Source organism: Papilio machaon, chromosome 13 (assembly GCF_912999745.1).
Source record: "Papilio machaon chromosome 13, ilPapMach1.1, whole genome shotgun sequence".
NCBI classification, from domain to species: Eukaryota; Metazoa; Arthropoda; class Insecta; order Lepidoptera; family Papilionidae; genus Papilio; species Papilio machaon.
This window is the reverse complement of record NC_059998.1, coordinates 5,567,633-5,592,831: the sequence shown is the minus strand read 5'-3', so window position 1 is coordinate 5,592,831 and position 25,199 is coordinate 5,567,633. Positions and strand designations below refer to the sequence as shown.

At 32.7% G+C, this 25,199-nt stretch overlaps 1 protein-coding gene across 1 annotated transcript in view; it reads right to left on the bottom strand.

Annotated features, from left to right (window-relative positions):
* Positions 1-7,199: 7,199 nt before the first annotated feature.
* The window catches only part of LOC106710185 (G-protein coupled receptor Mth2), a 39,490-nt gene continuing 21,490 nt past the window's right edge, over positions 7,200-25,199 (bottom strand). The window contains exons 2-10 of the mRNA XM_014502192.2: positions 11,296-11,513; positions 10,652-10,878; positions 10,147-10,332; positions 9,933-10,011; positions 9,647-9,828; positions 9,371-9,496; positions 8,465-8,612; positions 7,844-8,033; positions 7,200-7,560 (exon numbers count right to left, since the gene is read on the bottom strand). Of these exons, the coding sequence (XP_014357678.2) occupies positions 7,450-7,560; positions 7,844-8,033; positions 8,465-8,612; positions 9,371-9,496; positions 9,647-9,828; positions 9,933-10,011; positions 10,147-10,332; positions 10,652-10,878; positions 11,296-11,513 (1,467 nt within the window). The 3' untranslated portion in view covers positions 7,200-7,449. The remainder of the gene's footprint in view (positions 7,561-7,843; positions 8,034-8,464; positions 8,613-9,370; positions 9,497-9,646; positions 9,829-9,932; positions 10,012-10,146; positions 10,333-10,651; positions 10,879-11,295; positions 11,514-25,199) is intronic.

Genomic DNA, 25,199 nt, shown 5'->3' with positions numbered 1-25,199 from the left:
TGTAAAGTTTTTTTATAAGGGGTGTACGCATGTGGGCGTGAGTTATCTGACATAATGTGAAAGACGCTACCGGCCGCAGGGCACGTCTTCTAAGTCAGATAACACGCTACACGCATTAAGTTCGTTTTATGCGAATCTCTTGTAGGCGTTCGTGTATTGACAAAATATATTTTCACTATTCCATAACATATTTCTGTCTAGCTTTCATCATCATCAGCCTTTATCTGCCCACTGCTGGACATTGTCTTTTAGGGGAAAAAAATTACATAAAAAAAACTTATTTTTAAATTGTTTAAAATTGTATCTTTCTAATCGTGGATTGTGAGACCAAAATCCCCGTTTAAAACACATTGTCATCTCTGTTTTTTTCAAAGATATTGAGAGGGTATGTTTGAGGGATATGTTTTAGTCAGAGATTTAGGTATCGGAAATCATCATTAAGAAGTAACTAAATTAAGACCATTATCCTTTACTTAATAAAAATCACCCGTCATAACACTGAGTTTTTTGTTTCTTTCGAGAATAACACTGTACTCTAAAAGTTATTACATCTTTACCAAGTTTATTAAATCCCATGTTAGTAATTGATACACCTTGATACAAAAACATCAGGCATAAAAAAATAACTCAACGGGATGTAGCAAGGATAAATAAAACGGGATGAAACAAAACATTGTAAGTTAACATACTGAAAGTTTGGACTATGCTACTATGCTACGTGATCAATCTTAACAAACCTTGCCTCTTTTAACCTCTGTCAAATTATTTTTTTGATTATGAGTAAAGTTGAAATACGTCTCTTGAATTTTGATAGAACCCGTATACTTATGGAGGCTGTATTTTATCATTATTTGTGCGACATTCCAATTAAGCTGTCCTTGCGTATAAGTAGGCTTTTGTGAAATTCGACCCAATTTACGCAGTGCTTTACCTGCGGATCCAACGTGAGAACAAATCGTTGTCGTTCGTTGGATTCCAAGCATTAATTAACTTCAATTAAATAACGGCTCGAACAACAAAGGGCAATCAGAATCAGCGGTGAAATTTATTTACATGAATAAATTAAAGATTCTTCTGATTTAAAAATACAAAGAACGATTTGATTTGCCAGTTGGCTACTTAAGTTTCATGGAACAAAAGTTGGAATAGATTAAATCGCCTTAACAACAATTGTTTAAAGTGTAAATACATACACACATACTTGCATACACAATTATAGAATTATATAAATCTTTCCAATATAATGAGACTTATTAAAAATGCTAACTAAGTACACTTGGACTTAGTGAAATAATTTCCTTCGCAACTTTTATATCTTAATATGTTGTATTTTTAATAAAAATGTTTTAACTATGACGGATCAAAAATCAAACTTTTAGTACTACAAAACAACTAGGCAGGAATAGTAAAAATTGTCATAACAGTATTGTTAACTACCTAACAAAACTACCAGAGCTTTTTGAGTGTGAAAGCTTCAAATTCTGTAATTAAAAGTTACGTTGAAGTGATGCACGCTGACCCCGCGTTAAAATTGAGTATTACATTGTTATAAATGTTAACGAAAGTCTAAATCACTAACCGTGGGTTTCAGAGACCATAATCTCCCTTGAATTTTTGCTTATACAATTTCTGCCAAATCAACGTAATCCATGAACAACCGCGTTATTGCTAAGTGCAGCTAATGAAGTAGATATAATAGGGATTTATGCGCTGTCAGACAGAGGTACACTGTTAATACAAGTGAAAGAAATTAGTAACAAAGGTTAACTTCATACTTACCAAAGTACAAATAAAAATAATACAAAAAATATACCTTTTTATAACAATTATTTCTAATGGCAGATTAAATAATCAATTCGTAACTTAATAAATTAAATAGTGCGGAATCAAAAAAAAAACTTATAATAATAGCCCATATGTTCTTCCAGAATATGTTCTACGTCTAAGTCAAATTTCAGCGACATCGATTGAGACTTTAAGAGAAATTCTTTACTAATTAAGGGTTTTTAACTTTGCTCCTTTATATATATAAAAATATGTCAAAGTTGAAAAGGTTCTCCACACTCGTATAGATAAGAAGCCTTGGGGGTTCAGAGGTAGACTTATGACAACCCTCGTCAAATGCTCAACTGTCACTGTACAACAGATAAGAGAAAAACGTTTTACTTGGTACATTATTTTATAACTTTCAATTTCATCTTTATCTAGTCAATTTGAAAAACATTTTAGATACACTTAACCAACTTATTTAAATAACTAGTAATCAATTAGGTTTGATTAAAAACTTAAATTGTTTGTTTTGATAATTTTACATTTTATTCGCGACAAAATTTAGTTGACTATAGACAGACGTTGCTCACTAAAATTTGGCATAGATGTAGTGTATAGTTTGTTCTTCAATTCCGCACGGACGGAGTCGCGGGCAAAAGCTAACCGTCGATAATTCATTTAAATATAAAATTGATGCAATTAATTTAATCCCGCGAATAATGTGCTAACTTAGTCTAACTCTAATTTTAAAATTATGTATGTTTTAGCAATGTCAGTGCAGTATAGTAACAGTCACACTCAAAGCTCTTAACACGTTAACTGCGAGGCCATTTTGGCGGAACTTTCAGCCAGTGCGTTTGAGGCCTGTTCGTGGCAAAGTTGAACTTTTTTCTAGTGCTATTGAGGCCTCTCCTGCCTCACAAAATTATGTTTTCGAAAAACATTTTTAAAAAATCCAAATTAAACGATATTTGCTTGAAACTTCACTCTTATGAACTTAAATATGTGCTTAATATGAATCTAGCTTCGCCTGGAGTTAGGACGTTTCGTTAATGAATAAAGTAAAATTAAAAATTTGTCATCGGTTCTGCCTCAAATCGCACTGAAAGGAAGGTCAATTAATGCCTCGACTAGTGATGGGATTAAAAGAGAGTTGTAGTTACGATAAATGTTTATTGAGTATTAATCACAGAAAATGTTTTTCATTAAAACATGGTAAACAAAAAGATTTGTCACACTGGACACAAAAAGTCACAAATTTTTTAGTTTTCTTAGCAGCTTGCGTGGCATTCAATGTCAATCTTAATTTTTCGTAGCAACCTACGCAGCGCTTTCTTTGACCACCTCTTATAGGAAATCTTGGAATAAAATATATATTTTAGATCATCAGCAAAAACATTCAACGTTCTCTGTACATAAACGATGATCAGCACACAATGGTAAAAATTGCCACTATGGACTAAACTTCGAATGGAACTGTGACTTGCTTAAAATAACAGTGAAGAATAATCCACAACTGAGCACACATTTTAAGGCAACACCCATGTGCAAAACAAAATAATGATGATAATTGAGTATTGTTAGTGGTGAATGTGCGTGCGTGCGAATATTATATTAAGTATAAGACGTACTAATCGTGCTATTTAAGTAGAATTAGTTAATAGTAGCTTGGCTTTTAGTGTTGTGTTTCTAGCTCGTAAATACATTCTGTGTCCGATTTATGCACTTTTGGTTCATCATAGACACAGGCCACCCCCTTAAAATTCAAAGTTGCAGTAATTTAGGTTTTATATGGTATAAGTAAAATTTTTACCGAGGTCAACATAGTTTCTCATAACTCCAATAAACATTTTCAAATAAGTCAGATGAAGTACCATTATTGGTTTAAAACGTTAAGGATTTTAAAATAAAGTTCTACGCTTAATCTTTAATAAATCCTGCCAAAACGTCCTCGAAACTCGAAACGTTATCGAAACTTTCCACAACACTAAGCTAGGATGCGCGGCGCCCGCGCCGCCCGCGCTTCGTGCAGTGCGGCCATGAGGCCTACAAATTTTGAGATAGATTTGACCTCAATCCGCACTAGGCGTAATTAATTTCTTTTCAGTGCGTTTGGGGCCTGTGGGACCTCATTTTTATCTAATTACGCCATTGGGCTAGATATCGCAAGAGAAACATTTCTATATATTTGTTTCTGTCGTACTCATAGAAATACGGATCTAGGAGCCTCCCGCACAGAGCGAAACAACCCGATTTTGACTGCCGCACCAGCGAGAAGTCACGCTTTGGGCCTATCCTGCCTCAATCCGCAGTTAACGTGTTAAGTGGTAAATTAAATTGAAATGCAGTTATACAAGAAGAATGCGTTCAGATGTAGGGTCAAAAGTTTGATAAGTCACGTACAGTCGTGCACTAAATTCCTTCAGTCAAAAGATTCTATGAAAGCTCCGTGACTACGTGACGACAGACGACCCTATTATGTTCTACCTTTATTAGGTCACACTGTCAATAGGGCGAACTACTGCAAATCGACCCATCTGACATAAAGAGTTACATCTCGCAAGAAATTTTAAAAGTGATGGAACTGTATTCGTTGGGTAGTTCGATTTTCTCAAAGAGGCAGAAAGGTTTAACTTAATAACAAATGTTTTCACACTCTATTTTTTGTTATTTAATAGTTTTTATTTAATAGGTACTTCGGTACGCTTCACTAGATTTTGTAATGAATCTTGAGCTCTATTCTTGAGTTACTAAAATACATAAAATAGTTTAAACAGATTCATTCTACAAGAATATTAGATTTCTATGATATGTGCTGTGTAAAAACAATATCCACAACTTAACTGGATTTCGTAAGTATTGAGTTACTTTAGTTTACCTTTGGTTTCAAAGTACATGCTTTTAAGAAATATGCTTATTATTCTATAAGACAATTGCAATCATTCGTAAATAAAACAATTCATTTATAAAGCTTCTTTATTTAACGTCATGTTTTGCAAAATAGACAAATATACATTAGGCTATTTGACATAAAACTCCGGATCAACATTAACAAGGTACCTGACGTTAGGTCTTACACGCACTGTCTCCCTAACTCTATAAATGATAATTGTAATACATATAGTTTAAATTTTAAATTCTCATTCATTCGGTCGTAGAACATGAGACATTGATCAGCATCAAAACGGTACAAACAGTGTATAGAACACAATGTATCTTTGTAGCGCACTGTACGAGGCGAGTCAAAAATAATCGGAAACATCCCGTTTCACGCAAGTCTCATACCATAGCGAGCTTATGTATCTAAATGAACATAATATTTAGAATTAATTTAAAAAATTCATAACTTTACCAATCTAATTATTGTCTTGAAACACTTCTTAATTTTGAATAATTACCACAAATCTGACTTATGTAAACCATTCATTATTTACAAGGTAAAATCAAATACAGCAATAAAATCAGTTTAAATTTATATACTACTCGTGGATTGTAACATGAGACTAGTTCGATGACGTCATAGTAATAAAGAACGTGACACCATGAACGTCAAGTAATCTACACTTTTTCTGACAGAACTAACAGCAACAATAGCGCCTCTCTCACTGGCTCAGATAACATTTTCGCATTATATTGATTAAAAATTGTCGTAAAACTTTACGTACATTTCAGGAGCAGTCTTATATATTATTTATCCGTCAAAACTATATTTATATTCGTTCAAATAAAAGAAAATGTTTCTTAGTTAAATAACGTATATTAAAAAATAATACTTTAACATTAAGTTAGGAAACAGTAAAAATAATTAGAAATAAATTAATAACTTATATATACTCATAACATTTTTAAATACATAATTATGACTAGCATTTACATAAGGAAACAAGGTGCACCATGTTCTTCTATATTATATACTATGGCACTATAATGTCGCAAGTATATAAAATTATTATTTCCTTTTCTTAAGCCATGTGCTTATTTTACATTAGAACCATTTACATTGGTCGACATCTTAGTATATAAAAATATGCTTTCTTACGCTAAACATTCAATACATTTTTTTATTATTTTATTTATTATAATGTTTACACAGATAGGTTGAGCGTTGGAGTATGTCAAAGTATGAACTTGCAACAGTCTCCAGCGGCGGCACAGGCAGGATTTGCCAACCGATCTGAATAACATAAGACCTATGATTAATGACATCATAGCAGAGTACTTGAACCGTATTCCGGTACAAAAAGCTCACATTTCATAATTGGTTTACACTGCCAAAACGTATATACAAAAAATATTTTTGTCTTTATTTATTTATCTCTTTTTTCCAGGAAAATCATAAGGACTGTTGTATGCAGATCTCAAGCTCGTCGCAATTTATTGTACAGATGTGGTTACAACGTCTACTCTCGTCAGTGGCTCGGATAGAACTGACCTGACAATAGACAACAGTGTTGCCACCACAGCGGTATACAGTGACAATTTGTACAGGTGTCATAGCAGCGAAAACTGTCAGTAAAACAAAACACTAATAAGATATTAGTTTAATTATAAACTGACTAACAAATTACTTATGCTGATCAAAGCTTTTGATTTATTATTTTGTTTTGATCGCGTTAATTATAACTTGATGATTTATTAAGCATACGTAACACTTGTTAATTAAAACTCTTCCAAGTACTGTATATGAAGACATCTTTAACATTTTTATTTGTATTGTTGAGAAAATAGGAAATATTGAAGACGCTAATTAAAGAGTTATAATTAAAAAAACCTCTGCATTAATAATAATAATTGTTAATTTAATTTTGAGATTAATTTAAATAAAATAAATATTTCAAATAAAAAAATAAAAAGTTAAGCATATAATTAAACTTTTCCTAACAGATTGAATAGAGATTATTCTTAATAACGAAACACATTGTTATTTACTAGTGAACATAAAATTTGCTGAATAAATGTCTCTATATGCATCTATTATAATGAAGTATTTACAGTGTAAATAATAATAATAAGGCGCTATCACAGGAATAATCATTGCGAAGGAATTTTACACCCGATTTACACTTGAAATTATGAAGTACACTTGTTTGTGATTACACTTTACACATTGTTAACTACGTTCATATAACATTTGTGTATTGGTTACCTTTGTTATAATTTAAAAATATAAAGGCCTTTATTAAATATTATAAAATAATTATTAATAAAAAATTATGAATAAATTATCCATCAATAATTGAATGTACACGATATCATGTAAATACTGCAACTTTAGACATAATAAAATTAACGATTAACAGAAATAACATTAAGATTCAAACATCAGAAGTAAAACTAAATTTTAATGTATAAAAATAAATAAATTTCGATTATCTTAAGTATTATTTACATACATTAATAATAATATTAATAATATTAATAATGTCCGATAATTTCACCATTGCTTAGCGAACTCGCGCAGTGTATGTAATACTGTTAACTCTATCAGTCTCTCGCTGCACTCACGATACTCTGTACACTATTTGCGACATTGGCTAATAAATACTAACACTTTCTGACACGTGACAACATTTGTCTTAGTTTTCCATGTCTTGCCGACACGTGCAAACGTTTGCCAACTCTTGCCGACACTTGTCAACATTTGCCGAAAGCCAACTCTCGCTGACACAAACCGCCGCTCTATACATAGTCTCTTCTACCGGAGCCACAGTCTATGCTGTTCCGTTCACTAACTACGGACACCTCGGAGCCGTTCTTTTTCCTTCTACACGATTCACACAGCTTTGACAACTGTTGGAAAAACACATAATTGAAATTTTTTCAACAATCTTAAAAAAAGATATAAAAGATTGTCAATTAATTTATTATTAGTTTATTGTATATTATCTGGACAAAAAAGGTTAGAACGTCGTACTCCACTTTTTACACCATTTAAAAATTTTACATTTTTACACTCTTAAGTTATCATCTAATTTAGATTTTTTAACAACGAATTCTATTTTTAAAAATTAACTTTTAACAATTCCGTTCGACAATCGGTTAAAATTTATCATTCCATTATAAAATATCTCACCTTAACATAAGACCGTACTGGTTGCTGTAGGACGTATATAGAGAAGATGACAACTCCTTGCAGAGCGTTTATGAGGTCAAAGAACGACCAGACGGAGACGGCCGCGGAACCCGCACCGGCAGCCCACGATACTACTTCCAGCACCCAAGACAGGCCCATTATGACCGATAGGACGCAGCACGTGCGAAAACTATCAACAAAATTTAAAAATTGCGTTTGTTTTGCCATGACAGATAAAAATTAGGGAAACGGCTACAATTAATTTTTTCCCATATCAGTGCAGATTTTTAAAAGTACTATTTGAGTGACATGTCTACACCATTCAACCCACTTCTCCTCTACGCCGTTCAAATTACTAATGGATTAGTGGGACATATTTCAATTCACATTTAAACCATTCCAATTAAGTCTAAGCTTGTGAAAATTGGAAAATGTAATTGATGAAGGTATTTATTTTTTATTTTTAAATGGTTTCAAACCATGCATTAGCACTTGTAATTTTTACGGCTTTTAAAAACGGTCGGTTACGGTTTTTGTGTCTGAATAGTCACTGTTTGCCTTGAAGAGGCATTAACAGATTAACGGTCAGAGAAAAATAAAACGCAGTGTTTCAATACTAACATCTTCTTATACTTCTTGAGACGTTGATTGAAGTTGTTGTTGTGTTGAGGTGAGGCGGTGCGCTCGTGCGCGGGTAGCTGCTGGCCCAGCACCGTGCCCAGCCGCACCCAGTCCTCTGTACTGTTATCTGAATGTGCTAGATCTAGCGCTATAACAAACAGTCACATTAGGATCTAATTTATAGACAAAACGAAATATAACGACATGACGATTAACCACGAACTTTATTGTAACGAAACTTTACGATTATGGTTTTTCTGTCTATATTATGTAATTATGCCTGCTTTATATATTATATTTATGCATATCTATATTATGTAATAAAAAATAACACTGCGTTTTAAAATCATTTTGAACATTTTGAAGATTTTTTGACTAACTAAAATTATGATAATGAAGTCAGTGATCTAAAGAATATCGCAATTTAATATTCTATTATTTTACAACATCTAGTCACTAATTCCTTAAGGAATGTAAGGAAATCATTTTAAAGATTGCTGCAATTTTTTATTTAAAATGAATGGTACTAAAATAACGATGCGTCAACAGTGACTACCGTGAGACATAAACTTTAATTTATGACTTCATACAAACCATATGTGATTAATCGATTCACAAAAATATTTTAAACAACAAGCATAAAAACGAACAGCCTTAAATTTTACGACATCATTCGAAGACATAATGCGGCTGGAATTTTTTTATTTTGTTAATTAAGACATAGTGTACAAAAAATAAAAATATTTCGTTTTATTATTAAGACAGAATATAAATAAATACTTTTACATTGTACAATTTGGCAAACGAGCAAACTGGTACCTGATATCGCTAAAACAACGTACTTTTTGCTGTCAATAGATAACTTCTTACCAATTGTTATAAACCATAAAGAAAAGATATACTTACGAGTAACGTCCTTTAGTTTGTCATAATGCGTTGCGAAAGCACGTGATGTGAAGAAGAAAATGACGAGGTTACTTAGAAGTATAACAGCAACAGGACCGTAGAAATACGGCAGAGCTGCTTGATCCGCTGCCAAAAAAACATATTAAAATAGAATACAATATCTTCAACTAAATCGATTTATAATAGGTAAACTCACTAGCTTATTTGTTCTCTGGCTCAAAAAACATAGAAATCGACTTACAAACATAACACTGTATAGCTAAGAGACATACTTACTTTTGAACCAGCATCCTTTTACACCGAAATTAGGCTTAAGATAAGTGCTGGGTACAGCTGGCGACAAGTCCATTGTAACTGTGACCACTAAGAGAATCACTGGCAATAGTATTGCATACACGCAATACCACGCAAATCTTCGACGCATACTTTTTCTACTGACTGATGCGTTTATGTATCGCCTAAAATAATAAAATACACGTAAAAAGTGGCATCTTGAGATTTAAATCGCCATAATCTCTTAAAAGATTTTAGTGGCGAAATTAAAAAAAATTATGTCACTTACCTTACGTTTAATAATGTATCGAAACACATGACGTTCAACCAAAAGAAACACGATACGAATGATAGTTGTATTGAATACGCTGTAACAAATCAAATGTTAATGAATGAATTCATTTAAAACTTATTCAAGAAGAGGCATTTAATTTCTAAGATTCAACGTTCGTTTAGACTTGCTATCTAAAAACAAACAAGCATAATATTAAAAAATGTAATACCCATAATCGTGCATATAGTCTGTGGGAACGCATGTCCTGCTAGTTGTGTTGCTGCCAGACAAGAAAAGGCAACAGCCAGGCACGTAGCATGGCAGGCCAGAGCCTTACCATGTGTGTCCCTCAACTCCTTTATAAGTATGTATACACATGCTGTAGCTAGGAGGAACGGTACTGATATTATTAAACCTGAAAAAAAAAGAATAATTTAAATTCCATACAAAAACAATTAAATAATTTTTCGGTCTGATTGTACGGTAGAAAGCAGTCCCTACTAGCAAAGTTCTTCAATTATTAGCACGTAATTTTATGGAATCTAATATCAATAATTTTTAGTCGTAACGTTGAAGATTTAGGGACTATAAAGTTTCTAAAGTACAACGTCCTTTCAAATCCCACAACCATTTATGGCCCATTCATCATCAGTCGATACCGATCCTTACGACACCCAGGGGAAGAACTGTTGACGTATTTGAAATTCTGTCTGCAAGTTACCAAACTTTATTACCTGTGGCATAAATTATAAGAGTGACAGAAGTCTTCGCCTCTTCGAAAGGCGTACGGAAACAAACTAATGGTAATGTTACTCCTGCAGGATTTGATTCATTCCAGAAAGTTTCCATGCAATAATCTCTTGTTCCTAGTAAATGTGGTTCACTGAATGGCACAAACAGAGAACCGTTGACTAATAAATAAAATTCGTCTGAACTTATTTTCTCGGGATCCAATTTGTATCTGGAACAAAATTGATTCTTAGTTTAGATGTATTTTAAAGCGAGAGAGGTGTGTCAGGCCCGCGCCATACATAGATCCATGGTCTCTGGGTTACGAGCGTGAGTTATGTTATTGTTGTCGCATTTTGAACCATTTTTATTTTATTAAATATTCCTTCATCTCATCATTTACATAAGAAGGTTGAAATTGTTGTATTTACTATTTTAAACAAAGCATTAAGATAAGATATGTACTTTGAGGTTTTGGATAATTTGAAACCCAACATCAGGTGTTCATAAATAGATTGCTGCTTCTAAAACACGAATTTGTCCAAACACTACTTTTCTTCTTTCTATCTTTTGTTCACAACAAATTGACTATACTTTAAGTCATGCTTCAAATAATGCTTATCCTTAACATTGTTAAAATTCTACGTACCTGTCGTACAAGCAGGGATTCCCAACGATGGTCTCGAATACATTGCTATCAAAGCTCCAGATATGGGTGTCATTGGCCTTGTGGAAGACCGGCTGGAAGGTGAGACTGGACCGGGTGCAGACAGATTGAACGACGCCGTCCTCGTATGTTACTGTCAGGTTCTGACCACTGGGGCAGCATTTAGGAGCGACTGGTAGCTGCTTCTTTACTTCCTCGTCCTGTCAAAAATGTCTAAATGAAATACTAGTTTTAACTGGTTTGATCCGGAATTTAAAATGACAGACAATCAATGATACAGTATTACCGCGTGACTATAATTTACGCTGCTATAAAATATAATTGAAATAAATGTTGTCTTGAATTACTTCTTTTTATGGGCAAAAAAATAAATTAACAAAAAAAACAATTTTTTTATTTTTTTTATTTAGTAATTTAAGAGGCTTTGTCGCAATGCGACCATAACGCCCCAAAAAAAAAAAAAAATTATAATAAAATATTCAAAAGACGTATTTAAAGATAAATCATCAAACGTAAATAACTTTCAAAAAGGTTAATAGAGTCAAGGTCTGTTAAACAATGCAGCTTACGTCCAAGAAACTTACAAATACCTTTTAATTGGAATAATATATTTAGAAGTGATACATTTTCTATGAAGTTACATTGTTCTAACGGATGCAGAATGCAATTTGATGAAAATACGTTTAAATTTAGAAAACATGTGTATTTCACATGTGGGATTTTACTTACTAACATTAGTTTTGAATCTATTAAAAACTCTATTTCATATCGTCAGACAATCTTATTCTCAAGTTTTTTTAGTTATTATGTAAAATAAACAATAAAATAGTCATTCATTTACAAAACAATGCATGCTGAGTTTAAATATCAAATACATTTTTATTCCCCAGTGCGTTACACACGAAATGTAGTTGCTATTTTATTATAGTAGGTGCTTGTGGTGACAAAAAAATTTTGTTTATTACATCTAAAAATCGAAATATTCTATATCTTTATCTACAAATCAATGTTTGTATGTTTTAAACCTATAAGTTCTTAAAATACTGGATAGATTTTGGTTAAATTTAGATAGAGTATTTAAAGCAGGAGTCGTCAACATCGTTAGACTAGACCAGAGTTATGCTGATTAGTGACGAAACCTTGTGCGATCTAACAATTAAAATTTCTTGAAATATTAAATGAAACCACTGATTTATAGAATACGTTACACTGGTCGAATTATTATGTGAATTATGTTTGGAAAGAAACAAGTTTATTTTATTCTGAAGTAAGAATTGTACTCACATCATAGACACGTGTAACCAATCAATAGCCTTATAAATAAATTCCGAATGTGGCTTCTGGAATGCCGCTGGCATCGGTAAACATAAATATTTAGTTTTCTATTATCGAAAAATATGTTTTAGAACGTGAGGAAAATCAAAATATCCTAAGAATTTACGTCCATTTTTAACTATAATTTGATTATTTTTTAATTACTATTAACTTTGCAAGGCGTAAATAAGCGAAAAAAACGCCAATAAGCGAATGGGTTACAGACTTCTGATCTTGCGGCCGTGGGTTCTTATACCATTCGACTATTGTTCGTAACCATAACCTAGACAAGCTTTGAACCACAGATATACAGGGTGGAAACTTTCAGTGGGGGCAGTAACGGGAATGGTTCTTAGGAGACTATCCATATTTTTTATGGAATTTTGACCTCCATTCACAGATTTTAAAAAAATGTACAGTTATCAAGAAAATAACCATTTTTAGACGAAAAAAAAAGGCCAATGAATACTTTTTTTAATACTGATCAAAAACTTCTATGGGACATACCGTCATTGGAGTGCTCAAAAAGACACAAGTTTGAAAAAAAAACTATACAGTAGGAGTAAATAGATAGAATAGAAAGGTAAGGAACGAAAAGATACAAAAGAAGATGTCGCCTCATGTATTTTTCCTCATTTGTGTGGTAAAAGCCCCGGTGTAATGTTTATGGGGCTTCCCCCAATGAAAGTGCTTCGCAGTCATTCATGACCTAATCACATATTTTTCGATTGCAATTCCTTTAAATACGATATTCATGTCTAGAATTATAAAATTATAAGTAATTATTAATGTTCAGAATCGTTTCCGGAATGGATTGATTCATGTATAATCAAACTGCGACAATTTATGTCGTAAAACAGTTGATTTCAAATGTAAAAGTAATTCTGAAATTCGTCTCATCTTAAAATTAGGTTGTAAATAATTAAAAGAACGACACACTACGCATCAGGATATGGAAGTTCCTATATGGCCATACTCCAGCTCCATCATAAGATCAGCACTATGTCATCACGTTGTCACGCGATTACATGTAAGCAATTTCAGCTCAATCAGTAACCGGGAAGTCAATCTAATTTAATTTGATGGACCTACATCGGAATAGGTGAAACTAAATAAAAGCTTGTAAAAAATGAACAAAAATTTTAATTATATGAAAAAATAAATAAAATTCGTTTTCATTATTAATAAGTCCTTAAAAGCTATTGATAAATACTGATATTTTGAATAAAGGTCTTTCTTTTAGTTATTTAGTACGTACTCTCTAATTCTCTCATACGCTCACCCACGTCATAAAGATTCCCATAAAACGAGTATTTAATACGAGATGCGCGTTATCTGTGAAACATGACGATGCGCTTGCGACGGTAGCCTACTGACAGAAGATAAGGGCACACCTACACGTCAGCTATATAAGGGTACGTTCACACGAACGAGTTTATCGACCTCAATTCAACAACGCCGTAATTGGTTCGAAATCTGTGCGATTTCGTAAACGTTTCCTTATCATAAGTCTTAATAAAAATAATTTATAGCTTGATGAAATGTTTAAACTACAATAGATACTAACTACTAACAATAAATAGTTACAAATGGTTTGCTCACTTGTTTTTTTTTTTTTTTCTTATAAGAGAAGGGATCAAACGCGCAATGGAAACAAAGTGATCATCGGCGCCCATGAACATTCTCAATATTAGAGGAACTGCAGATGCGTGGCTAGACGTTGAGAAAGAGGCGCGCTCACTTATAAAGTAGTTATTTAATTAACAAAAACAAAACTTTAAAGCTGTAATATAAACTAATTGTTAAAGTTAATCATCAAATAAACTTCAATGTCCACTCGATAAGAATATTGACTAACGCATCTTACTAATATTATAAACTAGCTGTCGCCCGCAACTCTGTCCGCGCGGCAATAAAAAAAACTATAAGTAGCCCATGTTTTCTTTTCTATTTTAGTTTCTTTTCTGTTTTTCAGACTATTTTCTACAACCGAATTTCATAGCGTAGTGTATAAGAACACATAGGCTACCAATAAAGTTTTTTTTAATCCGACTCATATAGAGTCGCGGGCGACCTCTAGTATTAAAATAAATATTCGAATCGCGCCTTGAATAGTAACTGATATCCTTGTGAGGTCAAGAGAAAATATTTCATATTGTTAAATAATTTACATATGTACTAAAAGGTCAATATTTGCATCTGTAATGAAATCATGAAGAAGATAATTTATCTGTAACTTTAAATTTCGCTGTTTCCTTCCCATAAATATATTTAAAGACTTGTTCCACATTGAGTTACCACCCACTTTTTTTTTACTAAGAGTTATACATATGTTTTCGTCATGTTAGTTTTTCATTGCAGCTTACTATTCGTATATGAAATGAAATTTACTAACATTTCTTGTAATCATTCCAATTAAGCTCCAGATTTGTGTAATGTATGTCGAATGACGAGGTTTGAACCTTCGACCACATGATCAGAAATCCGTACCTTTAACCATTAAGCTATTGGCGCTTCTTTCTAAATTATGTAAGTCGTTATTAAAACAAAGAATATTTAACAAAATTTTAGACTTAATCTCTAAATTGAATTATACTTTGGTATCGTTAGCTAAAGGGGATTAAAGACTTATGGAAGATTATTCCATAAAACAGGAATAACGTTTCAACGAATTCTTGGTTTATTGATAACTAGCTGTTGCTCGCGACTCCTTCCGCGTGGAATTAAAAACAAAACTTAATAAGTAGCCTATGTTGTCTTCCAGAATATGTTCTACATCTGTGCCAAATTTCATCAAGATTCGTTGAGCCGTTCCGGAGATACCTTCAAACAAACATCCATCAAAAACATTTTTATCATCTATATATATAAAAGAAAGTTGTGTTAGTTACACCATTTATAACTCAAGAACGGCTGAATCGATTTGACTGAAAATTGGTGGGCAGGTAGCTTACAACCAGGAATAGGACATAGGATAATTTTTACCCCGTTTTCTTTTCTTTTTTTTTTTTTTTTTTATTCCGCGCGGACGGAGTCGCGGGTAAAAGCTAGTCTATATATAAAAGAAAGTCGTGTTAGTTACACTATTTATAACTCAAGAACGACTGAATCGATTTAACTGAAAATTGGTGGGCAGGTAGCTTAGAACCAGGAAACGGACATAGGATAATTTTTACCCCGTTTTCTATTTTTTATTCCACGCGGACGGAGTCGCGGGTAAAAGCTAGTTTATAATATTAGTAAGATTAAAATGGACGATTCAAGAATGTGTTTCATATTTTAAATTAGAATTATCTTCTCTTACCAAAATACTCATCCTAACTTGTTAGTAATGTCGTAATCAAAATTGATAAGATTTATTTTTGTGTGAAGGTCACATGTACTTATATTATTTGTGTTTTGTACTTGTATCTAATATCTTCGGTAAAAATGATTATCTATAAAATGCGAATCCGAATTATGTTAGATATTTATTAATTATTTTTATAGTTATATAGTTTATATGAATCAAAGAGTTTCAATTATGTGGTTATTGAAACTCTTTGATTCTTCATCAGAAATATTGTGATTGAATACTGAACTACATAAATAATATGACAGACAACCAATTAAGTGTGTATTTATTTAACGATGTAGACATTGAAAACCGACCATTTGTGAGGGGAATAAGGACAACGAGATCATAATTATATTTAAAACAAATTTCTGTATTTGAATAAATACCAAAATTCTATAAGGATCCACCCATTTTGATGTTTTAAAAATAAAACTTAGAAGGAATGCAATCACAAGGACAAACAAAGATATATCAGTGGGTCCGATTTTATTCCGCTATCGGCTCAGGGCCAGATAAAATGCAAATAGATAATAACAATTGTCTGTACTGGTCGAAGATATCGAGTCCCAGATAAGGTACGTAAGGTAAATATGCACTCAACAAAGTAAGACAAGAGCGGAATTATAAAGTTTCAATATGTTGTTATGCTTCAAGTTTAACTAAGATTGTTTCAATGTTTTGTGATATTTCTTTTTTTATATTATAAGGTGACAAACAAGTAAACGGCCAGTTGAAAGTGACATATGTTTACATAGGTACCCTACCCCTCCCCCGCAAAATACACTTCCCTACCCATTCCCCTTTTCCCATATAACGCTTTTTGCTTCGTCTTCAATAAATAGATAATTCCCAATTACTTCTGTAATCTCGTCATTTGATTTGGTACATCGAAAACAAGAGCTCTATTCTGGTCGACATGCTAATTAAAGAACCGGGTACATTATGTTAAAATATTTGTCAAAATTTAATTCAGTACCGTAGGCTGTGACCGTGGCTCTTTCACTTCCGTCAAACAAGCTCAAGCTCGTGACAACCTTCGTGCGTTCAGGTATTTTACTGCATGTTTACCGCCTACAGTAGTGTGACACATGGTATACTAATTACTCACAGTTTGACAGTTGCAAATGTAACCATGAGATTCCACTGCCGTCACACTTTAGTGTTAGGGATGACAATATGTGTTAATACAAATCAGTATGGCACAGTCACGACAATCGATATTCACATTTAATTTTTGTGATGTATTTGACTGTTTTGACCTTACTTGTATATTAATACAGTAGGCCATGAACGTATATTTGTGACAATCGCCATCGTATCGTCACTGACAAAACTGTTATAAAAATTTATGCAGTGCCTATACCAGGTGTAAAGTACAACAGAAATTAGTTATTTTGACGGTGACGATACGAAGGCGATTGTCACAAATCTTCATGCCAAGCCCACAGATGTGACTGCTATAAAACTCATGTCATAGCTGTTTTTGACTGTATGTCACTGTAATACCTTAATTTGCAACTTATGAAAACAAATGTACTTTAAATGTGAGTGAGATGGTGTTAAGTGTAAAGTGTGTAAAAGCAAAAGTGTAAAGTGTAATAAAAATACTTACTACAAATGAATTTTGCAACGTAATTTATGATATAAGTGTGCGATAAACAATGTAAATAAACTTGTATTATAATTTCGTACTTGTAATGTGATATTAATTCACAAGCCATTAACCACGGTATTACGTCAGTTTATCACGAATCGGGTTGTACAAAAAAGTATCACTGTGGATTTCGATTGCCGTGATATTGTTGTCTCTATTTTTTCAAAGAGAATGTGAGGGATAACACACACAATATGTTACGATACAAGTGTTAAGACAGTCGAAACCCACTGTCGGAGATGCAGTCGCAGCTCGCGCAGTAGACATCCGTTTCTCGTTGTTGTCAGAACACAAAATGATTTATTCATGACCGCGCAAACAATCGTGTATGTATGACATCAATGGCCACACAACTTGTATGGACAACATTTATCCCGTTTTGTATTTTGTACAGATTCCACTTTCGCAAAAAAAAATTAAAGATGCATGATTTCCTGTCGGGGCGAAGGTTTTTTAAAATGTTTGAATCTTGCAGATTGGTAAAAAAAATCATATTTTTGCAATAAAATCTAGAAAAAAATACTTCCTTTTATGCTCAAAATGCAATGTAAATTATACATAATTCAATTATTCAAGTTATGAAATTATCTTAAATTTTTCATTTCAAAAGTAAACAACATCCTTGTTAACCTTCTGTAATGCACTAAAAAAAATATGAGATAATATTAATAACACGTAAGGTTATCGTCATGACTTTATAATTTATCAATTTTACAAACTATAAAACATTCGGTAAATAAACGTGCAACTTCTTAGAAATGAGTTAATTAAATGAAACAACGATTGAACACGTAGTACTAATGTTTGTCCACACATGGGTGTAGAGAATTACGTAAAGATATTAATTATATTTTTTCAACGTTAGTACTTATATATGTATGAGTGGGTTTGCAGCAAGTAGCCTTGTTCTATTTAATTTAATTTTTAAGGTTAGTAGAATATTGAAGTTAAACTACTAAGCATTTATACATTTTAATAAAATTGGAAAATCTGTATCAAAAAAAAATCATCAAAACAAATTATATTTAATACACATGATGTATTTGCGTAACTGATAACGAAAAACCAGATTTTTTTAATTTTTTGTCTATATGCCCTTCTGTTCGCAATGCCGCGTTTGTTCCGGGTAATCTCCGGAACAGCTGGACCGATTTTGACGGGACTTTGCCATGAAGGTAGCTGATGCACGCTGGCATATTATAGGCTCCTTTTTTTGTGCGCTGACGAAATGCCGGCGACTGCTAGTTTAGTAAGAAAATTTAAAAACTTTCGTTTGTCTTCGAAAGCATTTACGGAACTTATACAAGCTTTATCGATTATTTACTTATTGCAAAAAAATAACGCTAAATAGGACCAGGATTAATATTAAAAACTGTATGTTTCGGTTACTTAGTGTTAAAATATGACGATAGTGTTGGCAATCATGGCCATAGTAATCAATAAAATTGATGACCCATATAAGGTTGGCATTTGAGGATAAATACTTGATCTTTTTTAACTGTTTGTAAAAAAACTTGTATGAGAAAAATCTGACGCCATTTGAGGATAAGTGCTTAATTTTTTTCAATCGTATTAAAAAAACGGTATTAGTAACAATGTGACTAATCTAATTCGAATTTACGTAACAGTGGTTAGTGACGCGCAAAGGAATCGACTATCAAAAGGTCAAAGCACTGTTCGGCGGCAGCGGGCTGTCAACGCGATTCATCACGCAGTCTATTTGTAACAATGATAACGAACATAACAAACGATATTGTGAATCAACCTTTGTAATTTCGTTCGTAGAAACATCATCGTATCCCTGGCTTTTTTACAAGGAACACCGGCACATACCCATCCTTGAATCTCTATTAGCCGTCATATCTAAATCCAGTTCATATTACGCATATCCTCTTTCACATAATCTATCCATACCTGCTTTATTCTCTTTTTCTAACTTTGTACCCATCTATATTCAAGAATTTAATTTAAGCCACTATGACCTGTTTCTTTACAATATCGTTCGTAGAAAAGTGCTTACTAATTCAATTCCTTAATACTTCGTAATGACAATCTTTTAATTGACCAATAAAGGATAGATAAAGGTTAATGTATGACTGATGTATAAAATATGGCTGATCGTAAAATATTAAAATGTTTTATGGCCAACATTTAATTGAATGTAAACAAGTTCTAATAATTAAAAGAGGTCGTAAAGAATATTTAATTTTATCAAAATGTCAAGTAAAAATCCGACCCAAAATATAAAGAGTAATCCTACATAGGTTTTTTGTCGTAAATCACATCTCAACACTCTCTTGCTTAATTAAAACCAAGCCAGCACTAATGGTAAAACGTCAAGAAAATCCTTACATTTTTAAATTACTTTTAATAGAATAAATAAATATTTTATTACTTTTCCTAATTATTAAGAGAAGTGCAGTAACTTAGGCTCTCTTAAAAACCGTAATCTGTTAATACTTTGAACAAAACAGGATGCCATGATCTCTGCATCCGCAAGTGGTGACCGAAACTGCACGGTTTCGTACAAGGAAAAGACGAGTATGACCTACTTCATATCATCAATCATTCAGAAAGGCATCACCTTTATTTCTATGAATTCATCATTTGAGCTGGGTGGTCAACGGACGCGACAATTTATTACCAGTTCTGACTGTGTGCAGTTCTGCGAACAATTGTTTGCGACGCACTTGTTCCGGAAGACACTGCTCAATTATTGTTACTGACAAATTGTGAACGTCGTATTTTTAATATCATCGGCATCAGCTCTCTATACGTCCCCACCGAGGAGCTCGGAGCTTACCCTAAGTAATAGTCCAGTACGCTGGCCCAGTGTGGTTTGGCTGACTTCACACATATCTTTGAATTTCTTGGTAGGTATGTGCAGGTTGCATCACGATGTTTTCCTTTGCCGTAAGAACTTCGGATACTATAAATTCGGATGTACGTATGTAAATCGAAAAACACATTGGTACATGGCAGGATTCGAACCCAAGACCTGCAGATTACAAGTAAAACTTAACCCCTAAGCCACCGACGCTCATTTTTAATACAGACAAGACAAATTGTAATATATAGTACATTGTGAACTGATAGTTCACATTAGTATGTTCAGTAAGAAAAGTGTTAATAGAACGATCATTAAATATAGATTTGTTAGGTTATTTATTTCGCCTAGACCGATTTCAATCTGACCAAGTTCGCAATCTATTTGTGACAAATATAACCTGGGAACTTAAATGGAAGCCATAACTATCATTAGAATATGATATAAGCGTTAAATCCAACAACACCACGAATTAGTAACCGGATCTATAGACATCGGTGTATACATTATTTACATACATTGACATTTCTGATCACAATGAATAAATATGAAGTTAAGTGCTCGTGAGTTTACTTCTCTGTTATAAATTACTAGCTGTCGCCCGCGATTCCGTCCGCGCGGAATTAAAAAAATACTTTGTAAGTACCCTATGTGTTCTTCCAGACTATGTTCTAGATCTGTATCGAGTTTCATCAAGATCCGTTAAGCCATTCCGGAGATACCTTCAAACAAACATCCATCTATCCATTCATCAAACATTCGCATTTATAATATTAGTAATAGAAGTCTTCTTTTGTTTTGCGGGATTTCCGAAAACAAAAAACACATCAAAGTAATTCATTAACACTTCGGTATATTCTAATTTCAAAATTATTCATAACTTTGCGGAAACCTATTCCAGATAGACATACACACATACAACTCACGCCTGTAACCTTAAGGGTTAGGCAGAGATCACGGACCTCCATTTGGCGTGGCCAAACGAATCTCCGCATTGCACTTTTATCCACAAATATACATAAAAAATGAAAAATGGTTTAACGATAGAAATAATCTTGTCCCAGTCCATCTCAATAATTCAATTAACATTATTTTATGGCTTTTTTATAGCACAAGGTGACAACAAGCAAGCAAGCAAACTGCCACATAAAATAACAAACATCCATCCATCCATCTAAACATTCACATTTATAATATTAATAAGATTTCTTTTAGTTACAATGTTATTAAACAACGGTTTACACAGCACAAGCCTGTGTACATTATTTTGATATATCGGTTTTATAAAACAGAATGTGAGAAATACAATATTTTTAATACATATTCCATCTGTGTAAATCAACAACTGGTGTTCGACATAATTGACTTAAAGTTTAAGATAACCAGATACCGGCCGTTGACGTCGGTTGTGAAATGCATGCCATAATTAAAATAACTGAGTGCGTCATTTTGAAGACCAGTCCCATCATAATTGTATGATTTGTTTGCACAAGGCTGCTACGCCTATCTCTTTGTTTTTTAAAAAGTTCACTCATATTAAAATAAATAAGGTAATTTTAATGAGGAAGTAATTTTTTACTAGCAGACATGAAAGAAATTGTTTTCAACAAAATTAAAATGTTTGTACTTTCTTAAATATGTTAAACTAGCTTTTACCCGCGACTCCGTCCGCGCGGAATAAAAAATAAAAAACGGGGTAAAAATTATCCTATGTCCGTTTCCTGGTTCTTAGCTACCACTACTACCAATTTTCAGTCAAATCGATTCAGCCGTTCTTGAGTTATAAATGGTGTAACTAACACAACTTTCTTTTATATATATAGATTAATTAGGTACATATACATAAGTTTATTTTTAAAACATTTCCTTACAATTTGATAAATGAATTCTGAATCTAATTACATAAATAAATAACTAAATGATATATGGTCGCCAGTAATTCAAACAATGATAATGGGTCAGCGTGTGATTTTTAATTATCATTAATTTTATTTGTATTTTGTTAACATAAGTATACGTAATTACGCAGCAAGGTCTAAACATTGCTTACCGAGGGCTTACCCCAAACGTTTTATCGTCCCACTCATTCTGCTTCAAAAAAATTGAGAGAACAATATGTATTTGTACGACAGCAAACTTTGCTTATTGTAGTCGTAGAACATAACAGATAACATTTAATATTGGATTACACTAATTTCTTTGTCAACAGTTGAAATTTGTAACAATACTAGCTGTCGCCCGCGACTCCGTCCGCGCGCATTTAAAAAAAAACTTAATAGGGGTATGAGAAATAGATGTTGGCCGATTCTCAGACCTACTCAATATGCTCACAAAATTTCATGAGAATCGGTCAAGCCGTTTCGGAGGAGTTCAAGTTCGAACCCCGTGATACGGGAATTTTATATATTAGATCTAATACTACATATGTAATTAATAACTAAATATAATCAAACAAAGAAAACTTTTCATATGGAAATATACTTTTTATTTAAAAGTAATTATAAAAATTCACAATAAAACTAGATGAGAGGGTAAGATGATAATTATTAAAATTTATATCATCAATCATATTTGTTTTTGTAATATTTTAAATGATCCTGATAACAAACTATCATATCCCGGTGAAAAGTAATAGATATAATTATACAGCGCTGTCGGTGTTCCATGCGCATCGTCGTGATGTTTTATTCATAAACTTTTTTAATATTAATGTTTAACTAATAGTGGTAGACGCCAGCAACAACAACATCAGTTGCACGAATGGGCCAGCTCGACCGGTGTAATACTACGACCACACAGAAGACAGACGTGAATTGGAAGTAATTCCGCGTTTCGTCTGATGAGTTCTCTTTCCCTTCCCTTCCTTTTCTCATAAGGAAAGCATGGGATTTTTTTGTGTGATGTGGAACTTTATATAATGGTCAATACAAACGTCAGACTTAAACATTTTAAAGTCGCGTAATGAGTCCGTATAGTGTATTCGTCTTTATCGGTGCCATAATTCCTTAAATACGTGCGTTATCTGCATTAGTCGGTTTCGTAAGCCAAGTTTAAAATGTGCACTCAGTGTACACGGTCTCTTGCACAAACTTGGGAAGATATGTACTTACTTCGGGCTTAAGATCGTTTCCATGTTGCTCATAAACTAAATCCCAACAATTCTGTCTAATTAAACACAGTCGGGTTATCGCAACGAATCTCTTAGTATTCCACTAATGCTAGTAAATTAAGATTTGGAAGATACGATACGGATTTTGTTATCAATGAAATCGAAAATTATATCAAATGTTAATTATCACGAGTGATCACTAAACTTAACAATTGAAACAATGTATGTTTTGTTTCGTAATATGGTTCCTAACCGACTTTCATCTCATCAATAAGGTTATTTATTAGTGTATTAAAAAAGAGAAAAGAATATTTATTTCTTTAAAAAGTAATTTATGAAGCGAATTAATATTAGTTAGAGTTTATTATCAACACAATATATTTCGAGTTTTGCAGTTAATCTTACCAATAAATACTAACTTATAAATACGAATGTTTAGATGGATGGATATTTGTTAGAAGGTATCTCGGGAATGGTTCAACGGATCTTGATGAAATTTACCACTGATGTAGAAGTCTGGAAGAACGTAGACTACTTGTTACTTTTTTTTTACTCCGCACGAACGGAGTCGCGGGCGACAGCTAGTATTAAATAAAATAAAATTTACAACAAACACAAATTTTTAAATATAATGCCTCGTAAATTACATAATTAGTTTATCTCCACTTCGATATTCACAAATAAAGTTTACTCCATAAATAACTCTCCAGTAATGTAATCCCCGACGACGCAAAGATAACGGTTATTTATGCCTTTTTCAAATAACTGGTTATTAATCAAAGGCAAGAAACGCATTACTACGAATGTGTACCATTTAGTAGATAAATTTTATTGTAATACAATAAATAAATTAAAGGTATTAAATATATTCTTAGTCAAACTATAAAAATGTTCGCGATAAATATGTTCACACTATCGTGATAGTTACACCGTTTTCGTGGAACATAGTTTCTTGATAAGAAATAATCTGTCTCAAGCGGTATTACCGAACAGATACGGTCTTGAGTCCTTTAAACTCTTTCATTTGAGACAAATGCACCGGTAGTCTGTTCCTGTGCTATTTTTAAGATTCCGTACCTCGAAAGGAAAAAACAGAACTCTTATAGGATCACTTTGTTGTTTGTTCGTCTGTCTGTCTGTCAAGACCCCTTTTCTCGTGGAGGTATCAAGCTAGAATTTATATGAAATATGGCTACTGTCATCAAATTCTACAAGGTACATCCCTCTCGAGCTGAGATGAACTCAGAAACTTAAAATTTGGTACGAAACAATGTCTAGCCGTCAGATGAAGGAAAAATTGCAAAATCCGTAAATTTTACTTATAGGTTTGTAGCTGTAGGTACCTAAAGGTTTGTAGCTGGCATTTCAAAAATTACGCATTGTGGGTAGAAACTCAACATACATTCTAGCTTATCTATTAGATTGTCATTTACGTCTGATTTAATTGAAAAAAAAATACTTAGATAAATCTAAATTTAAACATAAATGTAAGATAGCGCTTAGTTTTAAAATCGAACATCATTTCTAACAGCCATTTGTATTCTTAACCATGATCTAAAGGTGAAAAATAAACATCGAAAGCACAATTTAAATCAGAGAATTTACTTTACGAAACATTTTATTGTTAAAAAAGGGTTCCCAAGTT